Source organism: Lycorma delicatula, chromosome 12, assembly GCF_047948215.1.
Source record: "Lycorma delicatula isolate Av1 chromosome 12, ASM4794821v1, whole genome shotgun sequence".
NCBI classification, from domain to species: domain Eukaryota; kingdom Metazoa; phylum Arthropoda; class Insecta; order Hemiptera; family Fulgoridae; genus Lycorma; species Lycorma delicatula.
In genome coordinates, this window is record NC_134466.1 from 48,378,958 (window position 1) to 48,397,363 (window position 18,406).

General features: G+C 30.4%; 1 protein-coding gene across 1 annotated transcript in view; it reads left to right on the forward strand.

Moving 5' to 3' along the window:
• LOC142333506 (uncharacterized) overlaps window positions 1–18,004 on the forward strand; it is a 38,676-nt gene extending 20,672 nt beyond the window's left edge. The window contains exons 3-6 of the mRNA XM_075380763.1: window positions 6,579–6,729; window positions 11,024–11,166; window positions 15,131–15,280; window positions 17,577–18,004. Coding sequence (XP_075236878.1) covers window positions 6,579–6,729; window positions 11,024–11,166; window positions 15,131–15,280; window positions 17,577–17,731 — 599 coding nt within the window. The 3' untranslated portion in view covers window positions 17,732–18,004. The remainder of the gene's footprint in view (window positions 1–6,578; window positions 6,730–11,023; window positions 11,167–15,130; window positions 15,281–17,576) is intronic.
• Window positions 18,005–18,406: the final 402 nt, after the last annotated feature.

Sequence of the window (18,406 nt, forward strand, 5' to 3'; positions counted from 1 at the left end):
AAATTAAAATAGTCATAATTATATCTGATACAAGTTTTTGTATTATTGAACAGCAATTGTAACAAAAAATGAAAACTAATACTGTTAACACACCATTTTTTACACACTGAAACTTTTCTTTTAAATAAAATTTGAAGATGAACTTAGTTAAATGTTGAAAATAATGCACTTTGTGGAAATGATTATGATCCAAGGGATAAAGATTTAACAATTGACAGAGTAATAAATATTACAGATATTTTAAAAACAGAACATTTTATTATTTTCCAAGTATAGATCTATTGCTGTAGCAGTAACATAGCTATAAAGGAAAAGTTGCCAAAATTTTTGATAGCAGGTTTTTTGCAAATGCTGATATTCAACATCCCTTTATACCAATAAAACAGGTATTGATGATATTATATTTTAGACAAATCAAAAAAGGGGAGGAATAGTTTTCACCATTTTTAATTTTTGAGGTTTTATGTATACAGTGATCATAGAAAGTTAAGTTTTAGTATGATGAAAGTACTTATTAAATTACTTAAAACTCAAAAGTTTTAGAAGTGGATATTCTACATTATCTTTAAGTAGTTTTGTCTCATATCTTGAAAATCCATTACCAAAAAAAGTTGAAATTTGGTAAAAATATTTGGATAAATGTATCCACCTTTGGGAATGACTAAACGCCATCAGACAAGGAGCTATCACTGTATCCATATTTCATTATTAGCTAATTATTATTTTTTTACCCTCGTTGAAAAACATTGCATATGTTATAAATCGAGCTGACTTATTAAAGTAAATAATTACTACAATAGATAAATTTCTATGTCTCCAAAAACAAGAAGGTGATCGCAACTTATATTTAATTTATCAATTCTTTTAAACTTTAATTTTCAAGCTTAAAAATTCAACCTTTTTTTTATAAAATCTTTGTTTAGTAATTTAATTATAATTAATATAAATACACTCTAATTTTGATGATAAAAATTGCATTTAATAAGTAGGTGGTGGTCAGCTCTGCAGCCCAAAATTTTTTAATAAGAAACTTTCTTCTCAATTATACTTTTAATACTATACTACACTTTTAAGGTGTACATTTTATTTATCAAGGGGGTCAAATTGGATCAAAATTTTTTACTGAACATTTTTATCTTTTTTGTAAGTATACTCTTAATACTACATAACTAAGTCATTAATACTTAAAAACACTTTGGAGTATTTGAAATAAAAATCAGTCATGGGCAAAGCCAGGAAATTGTTTCAACCCTTTGCTAGCTTTTTATGTATTTCCAATTTTCTTTGTTGTAGTAATTAAACAATCTTTCAATACTTATTTATATATTTTCCTTTGCTGAGTTTAAACAGTGTATTTATAATTCATTATCCACAAAAGAAAAGAAAGGGGAACATTAATTTTTTACTTTGCACTTTTTATCTCATTCTTTTTTTTTTGGAAACATGTAAAGCACCTGAGATATAAATGATACTGGGCAAAACTACTTTTTCTGAGAATTACACTCCATTTTATAGCCAAAGTGAAAATTTGGCAAGCTTAGAATTTTGAAATTCACCATATTTTTCACTCAGAATGATAATGATAAATTTTTTCTAATAATGAATTAATTCTTTAATTCACCGCAGAAGCTTTTTGAAACTTATATGTAGGAATATTGAAATGGAATTCTGTAGCATATGAAAAATGCTATGCCTGACTGGGCAACCCAATATGTTTTATTGACTTTATAAATCATTATTTCTTCATAACATTTATATATATGAATTTATTACTTAAAATTATTTTTTATAATTTGAGTGCTTCTAGTATTCATCCTTAATGAAAGTTAAATTAATGAAATTTTAAGATAATTTTAAGACGAATTTATTGTCATACATTATATTTTTATTAAAGCATCCACATTTAATTAATTTAATAATGGAAATTAGTTCAAATCTAAAAAATTATATTGAAAAACAATGATTAGAACACACAAATAAACAAAAAAGAATGAAATTGTATATTATACCAAATAAATTGAGATTAAAAAAAAATTATTATTGTATTTTTAATACATCTAACCAATCAGAGTGAATGATGATGAGAAAATATAATTATTCAAATTGATTAAAATTAAGGTCTTTATACGTTCAACTTAATTATAACTCATACGGAATAAACTAATAATATTATTATATAGTAAGTATCAGCAAAACAAAAATAAACAATAGCAAACCAAAATAAAAACTTATATCAAGGTTAAGGATTTAAAAAAAAAGAATTCAAGGATGTCAGGTTGTTAAGTGAGAGACAGGTTTATTTCAGTGTTGCCTACATTAATAAATGTAAAAATAAGGACAATGAACTACTAACTTTTAGTTTACAATAACTCTCACTTTTCATTTTACATGTCATTCATAAGGTCAATTTTTATGATAAATATAAAAAATTGAAGATGTTAAACAGATTCATCTCATATTATGTTTTGTCACCACTGTATTCGTTAGTTTAATGCTATTCTACATTCCTTTCTGTTTTGTTTTAACATTTTAACTCATAATTATGTTGTTATATATTCAAAATAATATTATTTTTCCTGTATTCTCCGTTTATTTTGTCAATGATCATTTCTTTTTCCACTTCTGAACACATTTCTTTCGCTAATTTGTACTTCCTGTTTATAGTATTTCTTAATTGTCAATAGTTTCTTTAATCATCTTCATCACTAGCATTCTTATACTTTCTACGTTCATCCATCAGTTGCAATATACCCTCTGGTATCCAAGGTTTTCTACCAATTCTCTTTGTTTCATCTAAGTTTGTTTCTGCTTATTTAAGAATTTCTTTTTAACATTCTCCCATTCTTCTTCTATATTTTCTACCTTATTTTTTTACTCAAACCTCTTGCAATATCCTCCTCAAAAATCTTCTTTACCTCCTCTTCCTCAAGCTTCTCTAAATTCCACCGATTCATCTGACACCTTTTCTTTGGGTTTTTAAACCCCGCAGTCTACATTTCATTAACACTAAATTATGGCTGCTATCGATGTCTGCTCCTGATTATGCTTTGGAGTCGACAAGTTGATTTCTAAATCTTTGCTTAACCTTTATATAATCAATCTGATACGGTGCAGTATCACCTGGCTTTTTCCAAGTGTATATTCTTCTATTATGATTTTTAATCTGGGTGTTGGCAATTACTAAATTATACTTCATGTAAAACTCAATATGTCAGCCCCCTCTTTCATTCCTTTTGCCCACCTTGTATTCACCTACAGTATTTCCTTCCTTGCCTTTACGTTTGCATTCCAATCTTCAACTATTATAAAATTTTCATCCCTCTTTATGTGTTTAATTGCTTCATCAATTTCTTCATATACACACTCTACCTCATCATTATCATGGTTACTTGTAGGCATATAGACATTAACAATCGTTGTCAGCTTAGGTTTTGTTTTTTCCTGATTACAATGATTCTGTTGCTAAGCTTTTTGAAATGCTCTTTTCTCTTTCCTATCTTCTTGTCCATTATGAAACCTACTTCTACCTGCCCTTTATTTAACGTTGAGTTAATTATTTTAAAATCATCTGACCAAAAGTTGTTTTCCTCTTCCCACCAAACCTCACTATTTCCTACTACATTTACATTTAACCTAACCTACCCATTTCCATCTTTAGATTTTCTAACCTACCAACCTTTTTTAGACTTCTAACATACAACGCTCTGATTTTTAGTATGTTATTTTTTTTTTTTTCTGGTGGCTCCTTCCTTGTAGTCCCCACCAGAGATCCAAACGGGGAACTAGTTTACTTCCAGAATATTTTATCAAGGAAGGCACCTCCATCTTTGTTACATGAAAATCCAGATAGCTACATTTTCTTCGAAAAAACAGTTGTAGTTTTCCATTACTTACAACTGTGCAGTACTCAGAAGATTCAGTGATTTTGATGTGGCCGTTTAAGTCCTTCTGACCTGCACCCTTAACAATTACTGAAACAGCTGCTACCCTCTTTTAGGAATCATTCCATACTCTGACTCTCTACAGATACCTCTTCGATATGGTTGCACCTTTGGTCCAGCTACTCTGTATCACTGAGCACAAGCCCCCTCTCCATTGGCAAGGTCTCATGATTCATAGAGAGCTGCAAATATTATTATAACCACAAAAAAAAACAATTCAGTAGGATAAATTAATTGAAAATAAAATTTCTAATACATTTTTTTTTGAGTATGGCGAACAGACCATGTGAAGCAAAACTTTACATACATTTCTCTTTGTTTTCAGTGTTCTTTCCTGGTCTTCACCAATTCTTCATTACTTATTGTGTTTTTGCCTTTCTTCTAACCAGACATTGTTGGTTTTTCCTTCTTTTGAAAATCCTTGAAATCCTGTACCAGTTATCTCAATAGACCTATCTTCTATTATTTCTTCAGATATTTCATTTCTTCTAAGTCTAATGGTGATCACAGAGGCTAAAATAAAGGTCTTTTTGTACCACTGAATTCTAAATGTGGTTGAAGATTATAACATTGTCGATAAAGGCTAGGGAATTAATTCAAGTTCCTTTTTTAATTTTTATAATATATAAAATCTTTAAAATTAAAGATACATAGAAAGCCAAAAGTCTTACTTTTTTTCTAAAAAACAAGAACCATGAGAATCATTCATTCTCATAACAAGAAGAATTTGGCTCCTTTTTCTAAAGGAATTTTTTCAGTTTTATTTTATTTTCTAAAGATCTCCATTTGAATTTATATTTGTTTTGAATTATTTCTACTGGTCCTAAGAATTTTCTTAAAAGTTTCCTTTCTTTTGTTTGTTACATTTATTTCACCTGATTTCAAACTGAAGATATATTCTGATGCGACTTTTTATTACCATATTGAAATGTCAATTTTAGGCTATTATTGAGAAGTTCATTTTTTTAAAAATATTTTTGTTGGTCGGCCAATTCCATTTTTCTCATTCTTGTTTGATTCGCTTCTTTATCTAAACCATTAATTTGGATTATTTCCCCCAGATATTTAAATTTATTAACTTTTTTGAATTTTTTATGATTTGTATTTATTGACTTCTTGGGGAATCTTTGATGTTGAATGGAATTCATAACATTCACAATTCATTAAATAGAATTATTATTAAATAATTATTAAATTAATTATTATAAAAAGCAAATGCAGAGGCTCAACTAGTATTACAAGTATTTTCTAAGCTCAGCTTCAAAAAATAAAATTCATACAGGAATTCTGAAATACTGTTTAGAAAAATAGATGTGTTCATTCAAATTGTCAAACATTCATCTTTAGATATTAAAATATCTGCTTATCTGAATTACATGGAACAATTCAGCATCAACGTGTTTTAAATAGATAAATGATTTATTTTTAATGAAACCTCAGAACCCCACTTCTATCATAATTTTAATTCAAGTTTTTAATTTGAGGTCTGTATAATAATATGAAATATATTTATAATAATATTTTTAATTTTTTTAAGAACTTGCGTTATACTTTTTAATCACTTTAATCAAATTATTATCATACATGCATGAATTTAATTAGTAGGTTAATTTGGATTTCAACAGATAAAATCATATATTGAAATACCTAATATATTTATAAAATATCAAACAAATTTTCAATCAAACCTTTACTTTTCAAAGTAACAAAGTAGTGAAGTTTTCGATTATTAAAATACAATTGTAAATTTACAAAACTTTTTTCATCGCTTAAATAGATTTTACAAATTTACCTCATATGGGAGAATGTTAACAAAAGTAATGGTGGAATATTGTATTGTCCCTGACCTTAGTAACTGTGCAAAATTTCATCAATACGCAATGTCAGGAAGTATGTTAAATTAAGGATGCAAGATTTGAGGACAAACATGGAAAACAAAATTGAAAAAACATTGTGAGTTAAAATAAAGCAAGTAATAAAATGAAATTAATTTATCATCTTTTCAAATCAGAAATTTTCCAACACACTTAGCTTTTCCAGTCACTTTGAGATAAGCACCACTGATTAATGGATGGACTAGTCTTGAAAGATCTTTTGGAAGTATACTTCAATGTTATAAAACTACTTTAAAGAAGTGTTTTAAATTTGACTTTTAGAACAAAAGTACGCTATTACTTTCGGTCGCATGGTGGGAGTGGGTGAAAATTAATTTTCTTTGTTTTACGAGGTATGAGGATATATATTTGTGTGTGTGTATGTATATATATATATATATATATGTGTGTGTGTGTGTGTGTACATAATTCTGGCAAAAATCTCCAAAATTACTAGATAAATTTCATTGAAATTTAGATATGCTCTAGTAGTCTATCTGAAGTTGTGCACATGAAAATTTGATAAAGCATGGTTGAGTCATTCTTAAGCTCAATTTAAGTTTTAAAAAAATTGGACCAGGGTAAGTTAGAAGTGTAGTTCGTTATGATACTGCAAACTGGAATGTTTCTTTTTCTCCAGTGTCTATGATTAGCAATATTGAAAAAATAACCAAATTAAATTAACGAAAAGTCAGTATTCTTGTGAAGAACTATGCAAGATTTTTTTCATCAAGATAATAAAAATATTTTTTTCAATTTTCAGATGGTGCTAGACATATAGGTGTACCACCATTGGAACCATTCTATATGGCAGAACAAATATTAACGTATAAAAGAGCAGATATGGAATCAAATGTGTTATTAAAGAATATATATGTACATGGAGCAACTAATGTTGATATAAAAAAAATCAGGTATGTTAAAGTAAAATAAATTAGTTGATTATTTTTTTTAAGTCATGACTGGATTTTTTCCAACCATTAGAGAGTTTGGTATATAATGTGGTTACAAAAAAAATATTATTTTTAAATATCTGTAGTAGAGCCCCAAAGAAATCAAACGATTAAAATTTTTTCTACTTCTTGTAAAACTATCTCAACTATTATTTTGTAACTAAAATAATAATTAGCCAAGTGAAATGAGGTCCTGTTTTAAGTTGACTTTTAGGATTTCATTTATTTGTGATCATTTATATTTCCCAGTAGATTCCAATAATGACATATACAATGAGTTTTTAATAAAACATTTTCTGGGATAGCCAGTACAACTCTAATGCTTTCTAATTTGAAAGATAACAGCTTAACAAGTGAAAAAATAAATTTTCTTCATGCAATCACTAATGTGGCAATCCATATCTCATGGTTAGGTTACATTGTCGTTTGTAACAGAAAATAATATGATCATACAAGGTCTGTAAATAAAGTAATGAGACTGGTTCAGAGAAACTTTTTATTTTCAATCCAATTATACATGGACTCTATCATCTTTGAAATAGTTCTCTTGGGAAGCCATTCAACGCTTCAAATGGTTTTCCCACTCTTCATAGCAGTGTTGAACTCAGAAACGGGAATATCCTTCAGATGGTCGGTTAAATTTTATGTTTTCTACTGTTCCAAAATTTTGTCCTTTGAGGTGTTTTTTTAAAGTGGAAACAGGAAAAAAGGTAACAGGGACTCAAGTCATGTGAATAAGGTGGCAGAGAAACTACAGGAATGTTTTTTGTTACCAAAAATTCATTAATTGAAAGTGCAGTGTGACAAGGTGCATTGTTATGAGGCAGCTCCAGTTGTCTTTGATGACTAGTCTCACGTGGGCAACTCTTTTCCGCAGTCTTTCAAGAATTTCTCAGTAAGCATATTGATTTACAGTCTGTCCTGTAGGTAAAAACTCCTTATGGACAATGCCATTACTATCGAAGAAACAAATTAGCATGGTTTTGATTTTTGATTTGCTCATTTTTGCTTTTTTGTGATGTGGTGAGTTTGAAGTGTACCACTCCTTGCTCTGGCATTTTGTTGTACTCAAATATCCAAGATTCATCACCAGTAATAACATTTTTTTTAGAAAATCAGAATCAGTTTCAGTTCTCCCTAGAAATCTTGGCACACTTCCAACCTGTTGTTTTTCTGTTCAACAGTGAGGTTTTATGGGACCAATTTTGCAGACTTTTTTCACGTCCAATTAATTTGTCAAAATTAGATGGACTGTGGTATGGTTCAAATTCAATTGTTCTGTAATAATTCTGACAGTTAATCGCCGGTTGTACCGTATCAAGTCTCCAATTCGCTCCACATTGTCATCACTTTCTGATGTTAATGGTCCTCCAGAGCGTGGTTAGCCCGCAATTGATTACCAGCCATCTGAAAATGCTTTAAACCACCTAAAAACTTGGGTTCATCATTTCCATATGCCCTATTCAATTTTGAAAAAGTTTCAGTAGCATTCTCATCGAATTGCTCATAATTAGTATCACTAATTTTTATAACTCACAACAAAAACTCGTTTCACGAAAAGTTTGTTTATGTCTCACATGGAAACAATAGACTAAAAATATACCTAATATAAATCAACTGTTCATATACTAACTTTACATATTTAACAACATATTTTACATATTTAATAACTTTACATATACTAACAGTTCATATGTAACTTTACAGTATTGCCACTTTGGCTGCCAAAAAAAATTAGTCTCATTATTTTAGTTACAGAACTTGTATTTCATATGTATTTTCCTATAGTGTAGAGATTGAAGCCAATACTTGAAGTTAGAGGCAATATATATACATTACCAAGTAATTAATTTAATTCTAAGGATCAAACATGGATTTAAAATGTTATTTAATTAATCACCTGGTGGCTGTTATCTACCTCGGGTAGGTGAAACAAAGGGATTACTGATAAAGAGGACATTTTTACCATCAAACCACTGCTGCAGACAACTAAGCATTTGAAAAAAAACTAAGTTAAAATGAGAAACTGCACCAAATATTAATGATATTTTTAAATTTGAGGTTGATGTTACATTAAGAGTTAGTAAGTTGGTTGTAGTTATTTATTTGCAATTTGTTAACTGAAAATCAAATTCAAAAATAATTGAAAAAATACTGTATTTTAATTTTTAATGCAGTTTTTTTAAGTTTATTTTACTTAATATTTTTTAGTTCTATTTTCATTTAAAATCTGAATTGGTCCATAAATTGAGCACAAACTATACAAATTCTATATGTCCAGTAAGTTAAGGTTCCTGTGTCAGCAAATGCTTCTAACCAAAATCCAGAGAACAAAGGATGATGGATAATAAGAAAGGAATAATTATCCTTAAAAGGGAATGCAAAATGAGTCAAAGAGGCCAAATTAAAGAGGCTGAAGTCCTTTTTAATTCATAGCCCCTGCAGTTCATAGATGCCCAACTTGCTCACAGTTCTATGGGAGATTACCCAAGATGTATGCAGTATTAGACTGATGAAGTAATTTCCTGTTGACGTCCACAAATATATGATACCAACAAGTTGCTTTAGATTTTAATAACAATCTTAGAATAGGTTCCAGCTTCCTTGAGATAACTTATTTTCAATATTTCTTATTGTTAAGATATTGTTTTATAGAAAGTTATACATAAAGACTGTTACATCATAACCTACACAAAAATTAATAAATTGATTAATTAATTATTAATTGTTAATTATTAATTAATTGTAATTGATTAATAAATAATTGCATCTAACATTGGAAGTTGTTCCTGAAATATGTCTTTTCTTGTGCTTGTTACAAATAAAGAAATTCCAAGACAGATTTAAGTCAAAGTATTTATAGAAAACATTTGAAATATTTTAAAAGTAACCTGGATTGTATGTTGCCTGTTATATAGAGTGTTCAAAAAGTGACATAACTTTATGGGAAAATGAGGAACTTAATTTAATTGTTGAAAGTGGCCTCCATTTCGTGATTCACATAATTGAATACAATGTTGCATGCTATTAAGCACATGTTATAACAGTTGTTGAGGAACTGCAGTGACACATCGTTCAATTTCCTCTGCAATTCAGGAATGGTGTTAGGATGAGTTCTGTAAGCAACACCCTTAAGATATCCCCACAAGAAAAAGTCAGGAGAGGATAAATTAGGAGACTTAGAGGGTCACAATCTCTTCGAAATCACTTTTCCATGAAAACACTTATCTATAAAAGTCATAGTGTTCTTGGCTGTACGAGCCATAGCATTGTCCTGTTGAAACCATGTGCACTCTATCCGGTCTCCAGGTATAGTGTTGAAATGGTAGGTACAATACTGTTGTAGTGTAGGTTGTAGTGTAGGTACAATACAATACTGTTGAAATGGTGGTACAAATTATTGCACCATCTGTATGTAGGGCTCACTGTTCAGTGTGCCATGAAAAAAGTCATGAAGATTCACCTATATGAAATTGCCCACCAAACACCCACTTTTTGTCTGTACAGAGGAGACTCATGCAGCTGATATGGATTTTCTGTTCACCAAATGCTTGAATTCTGTGCATTCACATATCCATCAATGTTAAACCATGTCTCATCAGACCAAAACCAATCATCAAGTTCTTCCTTGTCTGGTGTTACAGATGGTAACATGAACCGCTAACAGAAAGCTACACATGTTTTCCAGTGTCTGCAAATAACTCGTTAATAACACAAATTCCATATGGATGCATCTTTAAACACTTATGTAATGCCATATGAGCACTACCAACAGAGAGACCAGACTGGCTAGATAGGCGTCACATAGACTTCTTGGGACTAAAAGAATATACAACTTGCACATCAATTAACTTTTCTGGTGTTAGCACTTTCAGTCGACCACTTCTAATTGCATCTGCCACATTCCCTGTCTTTTGGAACTTGTCGTACACCTGCTTGATGGAGGACTTGTTTGGTGCAGTCACACCATAATTTTCGTGAAGGCGTTCTACGTCTGGGCAAAACTGGCACATTTAATGTATTGGGTGACAATGAATATTCTCTGCTGCATTGTATAACTCAGTTTTCCTCAATTATACCTGCAACAAAAAAGGAAACATTCTTCCATAAGGTTGCATCACTTTTTGAACACTCTTTATATCATTGCTAAATTGATATTGTATTTTAAATGCATTTAATTAATTTATAAATAGATAAATAAAATTAATGGTAAAATGAATATTTTAATTTTATATTAATAAATTATCATTTTCAGAGCTAATTTCGATAATAAAGAAAAAATTGTCATTGAAGCTGATGTACATTTCCCTGAAGTATTTACAGAAGGGTCTTATAAAATGGATGGCCGAATTGGAAATTTTATATTGAATGGAAGAGGTTTATATAACATGACAGTTGGTAAGTAAAACAGCAATAATGTTTATAAATTATTATTTTCCAGTTAAATATTGTTAGAATTGAATTTAAACATTTATGATTTACTTATTAATCATAGTTCAACTGGTGGGGGGTTTATAGTAACCCCCCCCCCAACATTATTAGAGAAGTAATTAATCTAAAACTAGAGAAGATCAGTAGCTGTAAACAAGATCAGTAATTGAAATCCCAGTTTAGTCTAACATTCTACGTTTTGCAGTGGTATTCAGCTGCCTGATCATATCATAATGAATTTCATCCGGACCAGCAGCTGTGTTGCTGGCTTTCTCAAATGCTTTCACAAGTTGCTCCTTTTTAAAAGGTAAATAATATGAATAATTTGTTTCAGTTCTGAAATTTAGTAGACCTTCAAGTTCTATTTTATGCATTCTAACATATTCATCGTTGTTAGCCGTCTTGCTGGCTTCTTTGAAATGATTGGCTAGTAGTTCTGCAAATTGGTTTGGAGAATCTTTAATGTCATCTTTATATTGGAGGCAAGTTATGGGAGCATCGTTTGCACGCCCACAAATCTCCCTCACTTTCTTCCAAATGTCTGATGCAGTTGTATTACTGTTAATGGATAACACATTGACGTTTCTGTCAATTGCTACCAGGATCGTTTTATAGAATCTATCATAAGTATTTTTGCATACTTCCTGTATTTTTTAAAGGCAATTAGATTTTCTAGTGTTGGATGTTTCTTAAAAGCGTTATATGCTTTTGTCTTTTTTTAATACCTTCACTTATTTCATCGTTCCACCACGGAACGGGTTGCTTCTTGAGTTTCCCAGATGTTTTGAGAATATATCTTGATGCCAGGTCAAGTATGGCATTAGTTATAGAGTCGACATCGGCTTCGATAACTCCAGTTGTTTCAGAGAGTATCGTCCTAACTGTAAAGTTTGTTCAATCTGCCTTATCAAACAGCCATCTTTTGGAGATGGGATAAGTGTTTCTTGTAATGTCGGTTACAATTTGCACCAGAAAATGATCGCTTCCATGTAGATCCTCTAAAACATGGAAGGCGTACCTCGGTGCTATCGATCCACTTATAAGTGCTAGATCTATACAGGACATCGATACATCTCTGGCATTGAAAAAAGTTCCTGAACCATCATTTAAAATATTGAATTCAGAATTCAGCCGGAGTGTTTCCAATTCTCTTCCATAGGGATCTATTCGATCCAACCCCCAAAGAGAACTATATACATTGAAGTCACCCACCAGTAGTATTGGTGGTGGATTCTGAGCAATTAATCATCATCCTCCTGACAGGCACTTACCTGTCAAAAGGACAGACAGAAGTACAGACTTCCACACGATTCCCCTGCACCGAGGAGGTGGTAAAAGAGGACATAAATTGTGAACAATACTTCATTTTTCCTGTTTACCCCCTGGGAATTACCGTCAGGTATTACTTCAGAGGATGAATGATGATGATATGTATGAGTGTAACTATAGTCTTGCACAGTCTCAGGCGACCATTTCTGAGATGTATGGTTAATTGAAACGCAAGCACCGAAGAACACCCGTATTCAAATTGGCGTAAAAATATCTACCTTTACTAGGACTTGAATACTGGAACTCTCAACTTCCAAATCAGCTGATTTGCGAAGATGTGTTCACCACTACACCAACCTGGTGGGTCAAAATTGACTGTGAACAAAGGTTTACACTGGAGAAGGTAACGACTGCTGTACACTAATTAGGCAATAAAAGAAGTCCTGAACCAGACGGTATACCTGCAGCCATGCTAAAAGGACTTGTAAATAAGATCTTCTGGGAAATGGTGGATGTTGCCAGTCATGGCGTAGAAATCAAGATTTTCCCACATTTTGGAAAGACGCCCATGAGTCTTTTTCCACCAAAAAAAGCAGAGAGTATTGAATATAGATCGCTTAGCCTTATTAACACAATGGGCAAATTGGTAGAGAAAATACTGGTCACTCGAATAATAAATGAGCTAAACAATGGAGTAGGAATCAGTGCTAATCAATACAGATTTTGGAGAGGAGATTCTGTGACCCAGGCTTCAGACAGGGTCGTAAGATGGGCAGGTGAGGTTCGAACAGGGATGTGGAGAACCAGGAGCATTCTGCTATTCATATTTTTGGATGTCAGAAATGCATTCATCACTGTATCCTGAAAGGTCATCATGTCTGCCTTCGAGGAAAAGGGGATAAGCCGATATCTACGTAGGCAAATCAATGAATATCTTTCCGATAGATGGAATACTATAAAGGTGCAAGAAGGACTGCTTAGATTTCAGACATTTGGAGGTGTCCCCCAAGGTTCAGTTTTAGGACCACTGTTGTGGGTCCTAACTTACAATGCCGTGCTAGCCTTACAAATGCCTGAGGGCACAGAAGTGCTTACGTATGCTGATGATATTGCCATCTTGATGAGCGGCAGAACGGACCATAAAATACAGGAACGTGGAAACATAGCATTGGGCTTAGTAAGCAACTGGATGAGAGAACGAGGACTTATGCTTGCCTCCAACAGATGTGAGTACATCACTCTCACAAGGAATAGCCAGATCTCACCAATAACCTTGAAAGTGAATGACCAGTGAATTCAGTCCAAAGTTGTTTGAAATATCTTGGGATAATAATCAACAAAGGGTGCAGATACACTCAGTACATACAGGCAAGCTGCAACAAGGTGGAAAAAATGGTTAAAACTCTCAATTTACTGATGTCATCACAGAAGGCTCCTAAGGCATCTAAATGGCAATTAATTATGTCAGTGGTCACATCATTATTGTATGCTGTCCCAGTTTGGGGGACTGCTTGGAGTCAAAAGGAATTTGGCAACAGAAAATTTCTGTTGGGAGTGATGTCCTCATATCAAATCGTATCATATGATGCTTTGTATGTATTGGTGTCTGTCCCTCCGATAGGTCTGCAGATGTTAGAAAGATTGGAATTATCTAGAGAAGTGAGCAAACAAGAAGCGAGGGTTAAGACCATGGCAAATTAGGTAGAAAGAGGGAGAGCCGGAGGTGCCTCACAGAGGACAAAGAGGCTAATACACGATTTACTGGTATGATACTGCAGGAAACATAGTGAAGTTAATTTTTATACCTCCAAGATCTCACTGGTCATGGGAATTGTGAATTCTATTTAAACAGAATAGGTCGAAGGGATACAACAACCTGCATGTTTTGCTCTGAAGAAAGTTCAGCCGAGCATACAATCTTCCAATGTCCGAATCTAGGGCAGGGATAGCTGGACTTACACCAGACAACTTACTTGAATACATGCTACCAACTCTGGAACAGTGGAGACTAGTAGATGACTTTTTGGTCACGGCTATTTGGACAAAAGATGAAGAGGGAAGGAAACGGGGATACTAACGTAGGGAAGGGTGGATGGCCCCAATTATGAGGGCTGGCATGCCTAGTTGTGCCAGTTCCAATGATCGATTGGTGACTCCATGGGAAATGTTAGGAACATTGAAAAGACCCGATACCAGCGGGGTGTGCTTTGGCATGGCTCATTAGTGTGGGCAAGATTAATCAAAAGAGCTGACCGACAAGCCGACTTGCCATGCCAGACTTACCGCTGGTAGGTGGGGAGGCTCATTAGAGTAAACAGACACTTCTCTGGGTGGAGTTATTCCCACCAGTTCGACTGACCCAGAGGAGGAGAAAAAAAAAGAAAAAAAGGGAATTATTATTATTAGTACAGAAAGATACAATCAAGTGTCAACTTGTAATTATCAAAGGGAATAAATGAGGGATATTTAAAAACTAGATTTTAAATGTAGCATCTAATGAAAAGGGAAATGATGTAACAAATCATCTTAGTAAGAGTCAATAGAAATACTAAAAAGATATTTGTGTTGCTATTTTTTATTTTTTAAATGTAAATTCTAAACAGCATAATAAATTAAATTATTATTTAAAAACTAATTTTTAACTGACTTTTTATTTTTATAGTTAATGTAAATGACACACTTCGTATGGAAGCTAAAGTCGTTGAAATTGGTGGGGAGGAATTTTTGAAAGCAACAAAAATTTCATCACAACCAGATATTGGTGATGTTAAAATGCACGCATCAAATCTTGTAAATGGAAATCCTGAATTGTGTAAGTATAATTAAATGTAATCTTTTTTGAATCCAGAAATCCCATAACACACAAATCTTCTTCTTAACATTTTAAAATTACAAGGGCCACTCGGAAAGTTTTTGGCCTGACAAAGAAAAAACAACATTTTTCAGAAATTTTTTTATTTTTGTTTTTAAACCCTTGCAATTCGCTAAATTTAGAACAACTTTCTAACGTTTTAATACTCTCAGTATAATGTGATTTGTCCAACTCTGCAAAGTAAGTGAATTTTTCATTTCTACAAACTTTACTCTTATACATTCTTGTAAGTTTTGGTGTGATGAAACGTTTTGAACGTAAAAAAGTAAAGGTAAGAGTGTTCTCTAATTCTGTTCTTTGCACAGGCTGAAAAAATATTTTATATATATATATATATATTTAAATTCTATTAAATAAACCACCTAGTAAAAAATATTGAGATAAAGCATATCTTACTTTAATTTTTCATGAAAAGTACTTTCGCAGGATCCAAAGTCTTCAGTCATGACTGAAATAATTACGTTATTCCATAATAAAATTTAAAATACTAAAATAATTTTCTTGAAAAATTAAGATAAGATATGTCTTATCTCAATATACTGTACTAAATGGTTTATTTAATAGAATTTAAATATAATTTAACAGTACCCTGGAATAATATGAATTTTAAAAAGATTAATTTCAGTAAAATAATATGTAAGTGTGTATTAAGTATTATTTCTATTTTTTTATACACATTTATATTTATTTACTTCAAATTTGTATTATATAATTATTATAAAAATTATTATTATTATTATAAAAGTCTTGTGACAAGCAATAAATCCAGTAATACAAAATGTTGCACAGTGAACAGAGACTTCTAATGGTAATTTTTAAAATTATGAAGTGGAATTTTTCATATAATTCAATTATTTTTCAATTCAAATTAATTAAAAAATAAGTTAATTGGATTTAATAAGGATGTTACTTACAAATTTTTTTATCAAATTTCAAATCATTATTTATGTATACGTATAAATATATATACGTATACATAAATAGTGATTTGAAATAGTATATATATTCTTGGAATTAATATGGTAAGTTTAACTTATCAAAAATGTATTGTATGAATATATGAGAATAATATAAGTAAACAACTTTTTGGAATATTTCTAAATTAGATTTCAAATAATAGTCTTGTTATAGTGATATACACGTAGAAAGGTATGTTAAAATAAAATGATTTTAATAAATTAAAATGAAAAATTTGTTAAATTTATTTTTAAAATTCCAAAAAGAATTGGAATTTGCATTCTTGATTATAACTGTGAATTATTATGTAAATCAATATTGACACAAAGAGCAGATAATGCGTTATTAGTTGCTTAATAATAGATCAAGACAAATGAGACAGCAGCATAAAATGGAACAAAATGAGGTTTATAATAAAGAACATAATATTTATCATGTTATCTGTATGGAATTTAAAAATCTCTGGGAAGAATTTGAAGAAGATTTATGAGAACCTACAATTTCATGAGTGTATTGTAGCTTATTATGCAGCACAAATTCTATGATATATGAATATATATATTATATATACACTGAAAAATGGAATCCAAGTAAGTTTACTACTGCTAATAAAATAGATCCTATAGATATATCGATTGAACTTCAAGATTTTATATATGTTGAACAACTCTTTATTGTTAAAGTGCAACCGGTAATTCAAGTTTATAGAGTGAAAACAAGAGCTTCTTAGTTAATACTTAAGGATAACATTATTAATATTTGATAAAATGTAATCGAATTAAATAATCATTTCAAATCAAATCAAATACATAAAGAGTAAATGAATTATAATCAATGGTGTCTTTAGATATTCATAGTTTATTTTACACATAAATCATGGGTTAAATATATTTATCCCATAATATATATTTGCTGTTATTAACCCAAAAAAATAAACTATTTACAATATATCAGTTATATAACTTGTATGTTAGGATTCTGTTTAATACATAAAAAAGTGAAATTAAAACAACCACCCAAAAAAGGGTGAACTGATGTCATTCAAAAATAACATTAAAAACCCATCTATATACAAGTATGGTAATGAATAATACTTAATACCTATTATCTGGAAGGTTTATACTCTGTGTTTTATATTTCTCTCATGCTATAAAATTCATTTCATAACTTTGACATACAATGTCTAACTGTAACTAATTTTTAACCTATAATTAAATACATTTAATTATAATATAATAAATAAATGTTTAATTGATGGAATATTTTATTTATTTTTCAGCCAAAGTAGCAAATCAGTTTATTAATCAATTTTGGAGATTATTTTATGCAGAAACATTACCGATTGGCCAAGAATATTTCGATAAAATATCCAGAGTACTTGTGAATAAAATACTTCTTTCGATACCGTATAAACAATTGATTGCTCAGGAATAATAAGTAATATTAGAAAATTTCTAGTCATAGTTTATGTATATAATATTAGAAATATATTAAAATATGTGGATAAATACACACATACCACAAACAAACACACATTGTAGTAAATATTCATAAAACTCATCAAATTATAATTAGTATCACTTTTTAAGTATGACTTTTCATTAAGAACGTAATAAATACTTAATTATTAATGATATAGTAATTATAAGAATCATTTTTATTATTATTTCTGTTTTTAGAAAAAACAATAAAATTTCTAAGAATCATCGTAATGTTTTTATTATTTTATTTTTATTTTATACTGAATTGATAATAATTTAATTCTGAAAAATTGTTTATCTTTATATTATCAAATTTGCGAGAAATCAAAAAGAAAATTATCTTATATTTATATGTAAGTGCACATAAATAGAACTAAAACTGAAAAATTTTTATTTTCAAGTAACTATGCAAGTGATTTATATCCATTTAAAATTTTCATGTAAAATCAATTTTTATAAATACTAGGAAAAAAGTGGCCTACAGCCAGCCACAAAAATGTTACATGGTTTATGTTTTATTACATATGATTTTGTTAAAGGCTTTTACCAATTGTAACTAAATAACATTCATGAATGTAACATACTAACAACAACAAAAACTTACAACGTAAAGCTTCAAAATCTTGAA